The 12,927-nt window shown below is 40.9% G+C and overlaps 1 protein-coding gene across 4 annotated transcripts in view; it reads right to left on the reverse strand.

Moving 5' to 3' along the window:
• Nucleotides 1-12,927, reverse strand: part of Ppp4r1 (protein phosphatase 4 regulatory subunit 1) — a 57,066-nt gene that overhangs the window by 14,893 nt on the left and 29,246 nt on the right. For all 4 annotated transcript variants that reach the window (XM_075951445.1, XM_075951446.1, XM_075951448.1 and 1 more), the window contains 6 exons: nucleotides 12,669-12,815; nucleotides 10,441-10,548; nucleotides 10,263-10,328; nucleotides 9,629-9,787; nucleotides 8,112-8,239; nucleotides 1,955-2,466 (listed from right to left, as the gene is read on the reverse strand). In XM_075951445.1, the coding sequence (XP_075807560.1) occupies nucleotides 1,955-2,466; nucleotides 8,112-8,239; nucleotides 9,629-9,787; nucleotides 10,263-10,328; nucleotides 10,441-10,548; nucleotides 12,669-12,815 (1,120 nt within the window). The remainder of the gene's footprint in view (nucleotides 1-1,954; nucleotides 2,467-8,111; nucleotides 8,240-9,628; nucleotides 9,788-10,262; nucleotides 10,329-10,440; nucleotides 10,549-12,668; nucleotides 12,816-12,927) is intronic.

The raw sequence follows: 12,927 nt of genomic DNA on the forward strand, positions 1-12,927 counted from the left end.
GGCCAGCCTTTCTCATAAATATTAAGTTTGAGGAAGAATAAAAATGAGCCCCGCTGTGGTGGTACAGGCCTATATCCCAGCACTCAGGAGGCAGAGACAGGGGATCTCTGAGCTCGAGGCCAGCCTTGTCTGTACAGAATGAGTTCCAGAACCGAGAGAACCCTATCTCAAAAGACAAAAATTAAAATAGAACAAAAAGGTGGGGGCTGGAAAGATGGCTCAGCTGTTAAGAGCACTGGCTGCTCTCCAGAAGACCTGAGTTTAATTCCCAGCACCCACATGGTGCCCTCTTCTGTGTGCAGGCACACATGCACACAGAGTACTCATACACATAAAATACATCTTTTTTAAAAAGCTGAAAGCATAAAAGATAAAACACTTGACCATCACTGGCTGTGGATACACCTAGTTTCTTCTCCTCTGGGGCTGAGGAGAATGGAAGGGAAGAGGGGAAGCTTCTGAGAATTCCGGTTTATCAACCCTCAGAAGTGCTCTATCACTGAGCTGTCTGAAGACGCAGGAAGGCGGGGGGGGGGGGGGGGGGGGGGGGCGGGGGGAGATTTGAATGGATGGATGTTCTGTAGCTCAACTGTAGCAGCAGTCATTTGGCTATTTCTCAGATCTCACAGAATGACATTTATTGGTATGAACTATGCCCCAGTGAGTCTTAAAGATTAAGATCAGAACTAGAAGTAATGTTATGCACAATAAGCCAGACTCAGACAAATATGATAATATGTTGTCATTTGTGGGACCTGATTTTAAAAATATCTATCTATATAGATAGATATAAAAGTCAGTCAAACTAAAATAATATTAATGATCAAAGATGTAATAAAATTTCATTCTTTTCAGGTGTAAAATCACAACAGGAAAACTCTAAAAATCACAATAAATGAAAACAAAGATGCCTGCTAACCTACCGGAGAGTCGAGGTCTTTCAAATTTTAACAAGGTTTTGGATTGGGTATGGTGCCTCATCCTATAATCCCTGCTCTCAGGAGGATAAGGCAGGAAGAAGATTGCTGCAAGCTTGAAGCTAACCTGGGCTATAGAATGAGATCTTCCCCACAAAGAAACCAAAAGACAGGTCTTTGTTTTAAAAGGATTACTTAAGATTTTACTTTATTTGCATTAAAATGGGGATTTCTCAATACTGAGCAACTCTATATTTTAGAAATTTTTGTTTTTGGAACAAAGGGGAAAAATTCAGAAAGCGGTATTGGATCTGAAGATCTGCAGTTACGGGATTTACAATTTTGGTTTTATATTTTTCCTAAGAACAAGTTCTCCCTGGATGAACTCAGAGGGATCTGCCTGTCTCTGCCTCCTGATGCTGTGATTAAAGATGTGCCGTCATGCCTACACTTGAAAACATTTCAGTGAACACCACAAGTCACCAAGGGACAGGAAGCACCGTCCTGCCTGTCTAGCTCCATGACTGCAGCAGGCAGAACAAGGAGGCTCTGTAACATCCCATTTTCCATTCCTAAGGACTTGATACATCCTCCACTTGATAAGAGGCTATCTTTAGAACTGAACAACCATTAAAATACTAAAACTGTTGTTCACAATGGAAGACATAGGCCATGCATGTATAATCCCCCAAACAAAACACAAAATTGAAAAATAAATCATTCTTGTAAAAGTCTACAGCTCCTAAAACAACATATATGTGGGAAAACAGAAACCTATGCCCACCATATAGACTATAGTTCTTCCTTTAAAATGAGACCCAACGCCAGGAAGTGGTGGCGCACAACTTTAATCCCAGCATTTAGGAGGCAGAGGCAGGCAGATCTCTGTGAGTTCAAGACCAGCCTGATCTACAGAGTGAGTTCCAAGACAAGCCCCAAAGCTACAGAAAAACCCTGTCTCAAAAAAACAAAAACAAAGCACTTTTTTAAAAAATCACCTTTAGAATAAAAAAAGAATATAATGGACTCTTCCATACCTTTAACATCCGGGTCATCCATGTGTGGCTCTAGGTTCTCTATCATTTCTTCCAGTTCCTTCCGGGTAGCCATGGTGATATTAGGAGAACCTGGTCCAGGGACTCCAGGTGCATCTCCTGCTTTTTCAGGGCTGGGTGTCTCCCCAAAGTCCTGCTGGAGCTCTCTATCAAGATCTATTTCAGGTAGAGGAGTCCTCCAGAAATGGAAGGAGTTGAACAAATCCTGATCTAAGAGAGTGGAATCTGGGGAGCTGGTGCCAACCTCTGGCCGGAATGCAGTCGTGCAGTTAGCAGGCTTTTTATCATTCTCATCGCTAGCTGCTTCCTGATGAGACTCTGAGGACAAAGTACAGAGTGAGGAGCTGTCCTCTGGAACACTTATGTCACCTGCAGAGTTCCCAGCAGTCTCAGCAGCACAGTCTTCGAGTGTGCTCTCCAGGCTGGCACTGAAGTCTGCGGGAGCATCCTCTGGCCGGACCTGCTCCTCTTCTACAGCATCAAAATCTTTGATCCTTTGATTCATTTAGGGGAAAAAAGAAACATGGAAGTACAGAAATAGTTACTGGGAAAAGATAATGTCAAGTATGGCATACAGCATTTAGACTAGCTAAGGGCTTTAGAGTATAGATTACCCACAGGAACTGAATAGTCTTGTGGGCTACACACTTCTTCCCTTCAGCTGTCCTGCGTTCAGAGATGTAAACATGTGTCAAACTTGTCTAAGCAGTCAAGCATTATTAACAGCTGGAGACGGTGACACTTAGGAATCCTGGATTATTATAATACTACTGTAATATCAGTAACAGCAGGAAGAAACCGATACAGTGGATTCTAAGATACATAAAATTTTTAATTATTTATTTGGGGATTATTTATATTGCCACTGTTCCAACAACACAGTGAAAGCTGAGAATCAAAACATTTTTGCTTATAAAAGGGATAAGGAGGGTAGCAGAGAATACACTTACTAACCATTTCATAAAATACATTAAAATCTATTTAATGTAAATAAAGGATTATTTTTATTTCTTCATCTTCCATGCTACTTCAAAACCAGGTTTTTCAAGAAGGAAATCATGATGCAACAGATAAGGACAAACAGTACACGCTCCTGATGAACTGCTACCTGCCACCTGAACTACAGCCTTCAGTTTTACTATTTCTCTCCTATCGTTTATTAACAGGTAGTTACTGGGCACCTACTAGGACCCAGGAATAAATCAGGTTTCAGGATTTGGTATGTAGGCGTAGGTAAAGTGCCTGCTGTACAAGTGTAAGAACCCATGTTCAAGCATCTATGTAAAAAAGCCAAGAGGAGCCCCACACCTCTAGTCCCAGTGCTGGGGATGGAAACAAAGCTCCCATGTCTCCTAGCATGACTGAACTGGCAAGCTCCAGGTTCAGTAGGAGACCCTATCTCAACAAATAGGGTGGAAAACAACTGAGAAAGATGCCTGAATTGGCCTCTGGCTTTTACACACACACACACACACACACACACACACACACACACACACACACACACACACACACCCTAGTACAGTGATCCTTAGCATACAAAGGAAACAAGCCACTGCAGTTTCCAAGCACACTTGTAAACCCAGCCCTTGAGAGACTGAGGCTAGAGAATCAAGAATTTGAAAGGAGCCTGGCCCTACATAGCTAAACCCAAAACAAAAATTCTCACCAAAACTCTAAAACTGAATGTAAATTGTAGCTATTACCCTTGAGATTATAATTACAGGTAAACAAACAGTAAACTACAAAAGCAAATTACCATCATGACAATTAAAATGCAGCCAGGAATGGTGGCTCACACCTTTAGTGCCAACAGAGGAAGAAAGAAGCAAGGGGATCTCTATGAGTTCCAGGACAGTCAGGCTATGCAGGGAGAGACTGACTCAAAAATAAATTTCTACCCCATTTCCCAAATCAGTATGTGATTCCAAGCAAAGAAATCTGACATCATCGAGCAAAGGGACCACATGGCTATGGGGCAAATGGAAGAGCATTTTCCAGAAGAGACAGCAGTATAAAGGCAAGTGCTGACGCAGAGATGGCAAAACCAGAAGCCAACTGTGACTTTCTGAAGTGGGGCGAAACCCGGGTGAGATGGACGCAAAGTCTCTGGAAAGCCACTGCAGCTCAGCCAGATGCTCTTGACTGCTGTGGGCTGTCGGAAATAATGACGCAACTGTAAAACCTAACAGATGGGTCTTTTTTTCCCAGGACCTTTGTAGAAGCAGTGCAGGAAATAAGCTCAAGAGCTGGAGTGTCAACAGCAGACATGGTGCCTGCGGCTGCAGAGGAGCACTCGGCAGTCACTAAAGGGTGGGTGGGCTGCAGAGGAGCACTCGGCAGTCACTAAAGGGTGGGTGGCAGGACGCACTCATTTCATGCTGGCGGTAAGAAACAAAGGAAGAACATGCTGGGCACCCAGATTCTGGTTAGGGCAATGGAACGGATGCCTATAGCACTAATTAGAAGCTAACAACCCTGGCGGGGTGTGGTGGTGCATGCTTTTAATCCCAGAGGCAGGAGAATCTCTGTGAGTTCCAGGCTAGTCTGGTCTACAGAACTATGCTATACTGGCCTATTGTGGGAAGTCCTTCTGTGTGTGGGTTGCTTTTACTGGATAATGAATAAAGCTGCTTTGGCCTGTGACATGGCAGAATAGAGTAAGGTGGGAATTTCAAGCAGATGGGGGAGGAAAGAAGGAGGAGTCAGAGAGATGCCATGTAGCTGCCGAAGAAGACAGCACCTGAAACTTTACCAGATAAGCCACAGCCTTGTGAGACACACAATAAAAGAAATGGGTTAATTCCAGATGTAAGAGTTAGTAAGAAGCCAGAGCTAACAGGCCAAGCAGTGTTATAATTAATATAGTTTCCGTGTGATTATTTGTGCCTAGGCGTGGGAACAAACAAATAGTCTCTGTCTACACTCGCCTCTAAGATATGTGCATACAAGAGCACCAGAGGTAGGTTAGAGATTTCTCTCAAAAAAACCCCTATGTAAGCCAGGTGTGGTGGTGCCAGTCTGTAATTCCAGTACTTGGCAAGTAGGAGCAAGAAGATCAGAGTTCAAGAACAGGTCCAGACTCATGAGACCCTCTCAGTCTTGCTTCTTATTCCCATGCACGTAAATAACCAACACCCTCAGGCTTTCTTAGCAGAGGCCATGGTACCTGGCAAACCTAGTACAACTACTTCAAGGAGAAACTGACTCACAGAACGTGGTTAAAGAGAACCAAGCCAAACTAAAGAAAATACCATGACACAACTTCCAAGAACTACCCCAGGAAGTAATCAGACGAAGCCTTAATGTTAGTGGAATATCTCCAAAGTATTGATGCCAATATCAGTTTTATTGTTCATGTACTTAAGATTTTGAAGATCAAACCCACAGGTTCTTAGAATAATTCATTCAAAATCTTTATTTATGGGGGTTTTAATTAAAGAAAAAACAAAAGCCAGGGTGTGGTAGCACACTCCTTTCATCTCAGCATTTGGGAGGCAGAGTTGAGCAGATCTGTGTTCAGGACAGCCAGGAATATACAGACAGAACCCTGTATCAAATACCCATAAGGGTGGGAGAAGGCAGGGAGGGGCACTAGGAACAGCTTCATGGAGGTAGTGATTTACTGCATAAATGTATGGATCTTCCAAATAATAATAATAATAATAAAGGTACCCAGTATGTGCCAGGGCCAGTGAAGGTGTTAAACAAACATAAAAATCAGACTGCTACACTGGATTGCTTACACACGACAGCATGATCAAAGCAAACATGTAATTTTAAAAAGACATAGTTTAAAACAAGTGGTATATAAAAAATGCTTTTAACTTCCTGGCAGAGTTAGGCTATGATTCTGGAAGGTATGGGTATGGAGACAGTGGACATACTGACAACGATTTTGTTAACAGACAATACACCTGAAATGAACTGCTTTCCAACAGAGCAGTAGGCAAAACAGGCAGGGTGCGCCCACAGAGCAGGGTGCAGGCAGAACAGCAAGCAGCCAGAGAACAATGCAACTGTTCCAACAGACACAGGAGTGTCCAATTTGCATAATTACTTGTGTTCTGATAGGAATCGATCCAGGGCACACTGTAGGCAAGGGCTCCATCGCTGAGCTAAAGCCCCAGACCTTATTATTTTAAGGTTTGCATAATTGTACAGAGCAGATCTCAAAGCTTTATTTACCCTGTCTCTGTAAAGAGCCTTTATCAGTATCTTCAGAAGTATTGATAGCCTGACAGATCTGATAAAGACAACATATCTATAATCAATAAATCTTTCTAAGAATACTATGTGACAGTAAATGTTTCACTACACACAAAATTAACAGTAGCAGAAACCTAGAAGCAAAACTTTACTAGGACTGGAGAGATGGCTCAGCCATGAAGAATCCAATGCTCTTGTTGAAGACACAAGTCTGGGCCTCAGCAGCCACAATGGGTGGCTTATAACAGCCTGTAAATCCAGCTTCAGCAGACCTAATTTCTTTTAGCTTCTATGGGTACCGGTGCACGTGTACGTACACAGACAGATATACATACACAGCTAAAGATACAATATATCATTTAAAAAATAACAACTAAACATTCCTTTCTTGGTCTGATATTAAGAGATATAAATTCTAGGGAACTGAGAAAACCCTGAGAAGAGAAACCAAATTCTAAGTTCTTACTGGGTTCTCAGCTTCTATACTAGCTTGAAAATATGGCAGTGCTATCAAAGGCAAAGCAATACCAGACTAGGATGTAGAAGAGAAGTGTGCCCAAGCTTTGATAGCATTTACAACAAATCCTTCCCTACTCAGCAGTTCTCTTCCCTTTACTAGTCATAACACAATTCAATGGTAATACAGATAGTCCAGTGCTACAAATAATATACTCGATACCATACATAGCTCATATTATAATGCAAAGTCAATATAAAAACCAAACTACTGTTAAATAGTTGTTCCATAAAGCCACATACCTCCAGTCATCAAGTACAGCGCAGTAGCCCAGCGACTGCTCTGACTAATAACATCTTAATGAAGCACAGCTATGCACTGTTCACGCCGTGCTGACGGCGCTTTCTACTACAAGAGCAGAGCCAGGTGTTTGTGACAAAGAATGAAAAGGTTTACGATCTGCTTCTACTGAAAACACTCTGTGCTGTCTCATACACTTCCCTATATATTCACACATTCACTTACCAGACCTTTCCAGATTTAAAACCAAGTTATGTGCCACCTTCACTATACTTAAAAAGATCATTTAAGAAAAAGTAAGTTGACTTCAAAAATGTAAAGCAGGTTAACACTCCCCCACCCCACCATTTTCCAACATCTGTTTTCAAAAGCACCACAACCATGCCTGCTAGAAGCCATTTTCTTCCTTTAAAAAGACAGTACCTCAGATGTGTTTGGCAGGACAGTAGGAGAACGGGCAAAAGGGTAAAACAAGGCAGCAGAGGAGAAAGGAAGAACTGTCAAATCAAAACACCAAGAAAGCAAATACCACAGTATCAAGACCTACAGAAGAGAATGGTCATTAGCATCATGGCAAGGGGGCTGTTTCAAGAACATGTACGTAACTGCAGAAGCTTATGCAACTTCCCATGCACTTAGACCCAAGCAGTTCTCTAAATATATAACTTGCATAAATCAACTGAAATTCTTTAGTGCAGAAATCTTGAAATAAGACTGTCAACCTTTATTGAACTTTTGGTTAAGTTACGCTTCTATTTAATAAGTACATTAATTTAGGACAAATTACTAAAATGCTTCCTCCAATTGAGGGATTATAATGATCATTCTGTAGACAGAATCCAAGATACATAGATTAATTGACTCTAAGGAAAAATAAAAGTAAGTGTGGACTACATATAAAAATAAACATTATTAAAGTAGGTTTTAGAGGCAAAGTTTAGAAACTATTTAATAAATTTATAATCATTAGCCTGTGTATTCTGAGCACCAACAATTTACTAGGCAAATAATTCATTAAATTTTCAGAAACTATCAAATTTGTCACTCAGTTTTCTCTGTGTGAAGCATCAAGCTAAATGTGTTAAATTCATTTTCTCATTCAACACGTAACTAACTTAAATACAAGCATGTGTTTAAACAGGCCAAGTGGAACACAAAGCTCTGACGGTATACCTGCTTCCGTCTCCTGCTGATGACTCTTCTGAACTCTTGCCCTCATCTTTAAAACACTGGCCTGAGCTGGATGGATTCGCAAAGGTGGATATGAAAGGCCCCAGAGACTGAAAGGCTGCTTGGCGGACCTAAGGGGAAGTAAGAGCAATAATAAAACAATAAACAAAAGTAAGATGACAATGCACACATATTCAACGATGATTCTGCATATACCAAAGTACAGGAGAATAGAAAAGCCTTGTGAAAAAAACCTGAATCTTTCTTTACTTAAAATTTACAAAGCATTGTAATTTTTTTTTTAACCTTCAGTTTTTAGTCTGACTTGGCTATTCGAACAATGAGAGTGTGAATAAGACAGACTATTACTAAACACAAATAGATCATATCCTTAAAAAGTCTTCTTGTAAGCTTCAAAAACAAAAGTGAAAAGAAGCGAGACTGTCAAACAGAAAGTACACTCAGCACTTTCAAAGAGGGGAGACGGTTAGCCATAACGAGGCAGACAAACTCTGCGACTCTAGATTTAGAGAATCCAACACTCCCTTTTACCCCAAGAGCACATACGGGGTATACACACACAGACAGACACACTTACTACGGATGTAGTTTTGGCAGGCATAGAATTAATTATGTAGACCAAGGCTGGCCTGCAACTACCTGCTTCTACCTCTTGAGTACTGAGATTAAAGATGGATACACTCAGTGTCTAGTAAAAATAAGCATTAAAAGGGGTGGGGGAGAGATGGCTCAGTGGTTAAGAGCACTGGCTGCTCTTTCAGAGGACTTAGGTTCAATTCCCCACACCCGCATGGCAGCTAACAACAGTCTGTAACTCAAGTTCTAGTGTTTCTGACTCCAAATACCAAAGCATATAAAAATGAAAAAAAATTTTTAAAAAGAAAGAAAAAAGCCAGTGAGTATTAAACATCGAGCTAAATTAACGTGATTTGTATTTGCAAAAAAAAAAAAAATACTCTCCAAGTACCAAAAAGACAACCTTTAATAACCTTCCATTATCTTCTCTTACATGTATGAATCACATATATTGTAAATTCTGGGTTCGGGGGCAGGGGGCAATTGGAGACAGGGTTTCTCTGCGTAGCTCTGGCTATCCTGGAACTTACTCAAATTCAGAGAACCATCTGGTGCTGTCTCCCAAGTGATGGAATTAAAGGCACACGCTGCCACCACCTGACATTTTAAATTATTTCTTAATTTTAAAACATGGAGTTAGAGAGATGGCTCAGTGGTTAAGAGTATTGACTGTTCTTTAAAGGACCTGGGTTCAATTCCTAGCACCCACGTGGTGGTTCACAACTGACTGTAACTCCTATTCCAGGGGATCTGACGTAGAGGTTCTAGCCTCTATGGGCCCCAAACACACATGTGGTATACATACATGCAGGCAAAACATACATAGACATACAAGAGAATAAACTATTAAAACAAGTTTTTTTTTTAAAAAAATCCTATTTAGTTTGAAATGGACTCAAAATGTTTAAAGAAAAGCACGTTACCCAGCGTGAAGGATCACTGATCAAGTTAATGAACAGCGCCGACAGCTTGGTCCGCCGGATCTCTTGGCACGTCGCACAGGAGACAGCCATGAAGCACTCAGCACAGGCCTTTCGCACTCCCCACACGTTATCAGCGCACAGCTGGAAAAACCTGGGCAGCTATGTGAGCACAAACAGAAAGTGACTGCAGCTACCTTCCATTTTCTATTTTAAATGTTGGATATTCTTTAAAAGTAGAAAATGTGTTTAATAAAAGTACTCAGAAAGTTTTAATGAATTCACCCTAGAAATGCAAAAGCACCGACTAACGACTTGACACCCCAAGAGCCCACATCTGAGCCATCTGCAAATCCTACACATATGAACTGGTACAACTTAACTAGTGAAAGACCAAAGATTCCGTTGAGTAAGTTAGACTTTATTAAGTTGAAATGGGGAAGCTAACTGTGCATGTGTTTCTCACACGTTTTAATTTTTAATGAATCATCATCAAAACATTTCAAATGCCACCTTGCAGAAACTTAAAGTACTAAATTTACAAACATCATTCCATTTTGTACTCATGGGGCCATGTTAATAAACTCTCTGCTACTCTGTAATGCATTGTCTGTTCTTCAACATCTGAGATACTTACCAACATTTCCTCTGTAGCTTGCTGGCCAACCACACTGCAAATATCTCCGAAATTGGCAGCACAGACCTGTAACAAAACCATTACTAACACTTCAGTATCACATGTAGAGTTCCTTTAAAACAGTCTATTAAACTCCATCATCATCACATTAGAGGACCAAAACAGGATGCAAACACACCTTCCGAACGTGAAACATTCTACAGTCACAGCACATCTCACAGAACCTAGGGAGGATGAGACGCTCTGTAATGTCCTTCCCAACCATGGGAGCCATCTTGCACATTATCTAAAATAAGTGAGAAAGAAATTCACATTGAAAACATCTAAGGCCTTTTAAGATAAATGAAATAATTTAAAGAAATATATATTAATTAATATACAGCAAATGTACTAAATCTAGAAAAAATTCCATTTTATTTTTCTATTACTTAATTATTATTTAATGACCTAATCACTTTGGTAATAACTTTGAAAGTAAGAAATAAGGAAAAGGGCTGGACGGTGGTGGCGCATGCCTTTAGTCCCAGCACTCGGAAGGCAGAGGAAGGCACATCTCTGTGAGTTCGAGGCCAGCCTGGTCTACAGAGCAAGTTCCAGGACAGGCTCCTAAGGTACAAAGAGAAACCCTGTCTCAAAAAAAAAAAAAAGAAAAGAAAAAGAAAATTCTATCTTTAATCCTAACATTGGAGAGTAGAGACAGGTAGACTGTGAATTCAAGGCCAGCCTGATATAAAAAGGGAGTTCCAGGACAGCTAGGGCTAAACAAGAGAAACCAGGTCTCAAAAAAAACAAAAGTCACCACCACCAATAAAAAGAGTAGCCTGTAGAAAGGCGCGCTTGTGTCTAAGAAGAGGACTGAGTACAGCTATGTTACTGAGGAAAAGCTCCACAGCAGACACTGTCGACTCAGAATGTAGTTAACTCAAGCTGACGTGGCAGGCAGAGCCTGCCTCTGCAGAGTCTGGACTCAGGACACAGTCCTAATACACAGATTTTTTTCAGCTAATAGTGCATGAAGCAAGAGTTATCGTTACTGAAAATTAGCTCCTACTGTAAGTTAGCACAGAAGGAAACATGATGCCCGTTGGCATTTTCCAAATACATCTAGTCCCAGACTGTGCAAACTGACAACAAGTGGAAGGCACAAAGATCGAAAAGAAACTCTTTAGTCAAGTATGGCAAGATTGTCTGCAAAGAAAACTCCAATCAGTCTACAAAGAAGTCACCAGAATAAATAAACAGATTTAAGAAAGTTGTAGGGTATCACTGGGTGGTGGTGGTGGTGCACACCTTTGATCCCTGCACTTGGGAGGCAGAGGCAGGCGGATCTCTGAATTTGAGGCCAGCCTGGTCTACAGAGCTAGCTCCAGGACAGCTAAGGCCACACAGAGAAACCGTGTCTTGAGGGAAAAAAAAAGTTGCAGGATATCTACATCAGACTAAAAAGGGATTATAGTTCTATAAAATATCAATGACCTAGATGTTTTAAGAACACATCATTTACAACGTTAAAATATGAAATCTACTTTCTATTAAAAATTACAAACATAACTTTAGTATAACCAAATACTTAAATAAGTTTCAAGCTCTGTCATGTTCACGGGTTGTTAGGCTGGTAATGCTCCCTAACTGACCTGAAGGTTCAACGTGATCCCTACCAACCCCAGCTTCACCTGACTGCAGCAGAACCTACAACCCCCAACTCGCACAGCCAGCTTTGTGTTTCCAGAAGCACAGCTGAAGATCTGAAGTCCAGTCTGCTCACTGGTCTAGGCAACATATTAGCATTATTGTTTTCCTAAAACAAACGTAAAGCAGATGTGGGTGGGGAAACCATAGGCTTCTTACCAGTGCTGAACAATAGAGCTACGTTTCTAGGCTAGGTTCTCCTTACTATAACCAGCATTATGCCTGAACTGATTTTCTTTACTGAGGAATTTCTGAAATTAAAAGCAAGTGTTTTGGAGCTAGGTATGGGCGATGATCATATATTGTGATTGTACTAAAATGAATGAAACACTATACTTTAAATGATTAATTTTCTGAGTTTCACATCAATAAAAATAATACCAAGAAAAAAAGCACCTAAACTGATTATTAATTGATAGTGAGTCTCTAAAAAATAATGAAAAGGGAATTCTTCAAGGGACAGAAACTAGAGATCATTTCTGTTCTCATGAATGACCTGGGAACACTGGCAACTTGTTACAATTTTTTTATATCAACAAAAGACCAGCGTTATAGGTATAAGAACAACGCCAAGTAACAATGAAATGTGAATAAAGCCCTCGTTTAATTTAGGACTTTTCTATCTTGCTAACAGGAACCACAGATCTGAACGACAACATCTATTACTAAGTTTTCAAGCCTTACTCTAGGTTTGCCTAAATGAAGAGATAGACTTACAGCCACAGCCTCTGTCTTCACGTCATCATTGCTATCTGGAGCAGTCAGCTCTATGAGAACAGGGCACACCTTGGTCTCCACATCAAATCGCTCAATCAGCTCCTGCTCCAACAGAGCCAGCAAAGCTGCCTGACTGGTTTTCCTCACCTGCCAAGAGAAACCCCACAGTATAAACAAGTCACAGACATGACTTCATAAAAGTGCTACAACAGCCTGGCGGTAGTGGAGCACGCCTTTAGTCGCAGCACTCGGGAGGCAG

The sequence above is a fragment of the Microtus pennsylvanicus genome, chromosome 17 (assembly GCF_037038515.1).
Source record: "Microtus pennsylvanicus isolate mMicPen1 chromosome 17, mMicPen1.hap1, whole genome shotgun sequence".
NCBI classification, from domain to species: Eukaryota; Metazoa; Chordata; class Mammalia; order Rodentia; family Cricetidae; genus Microtus; species Microtus pennsylvanicus.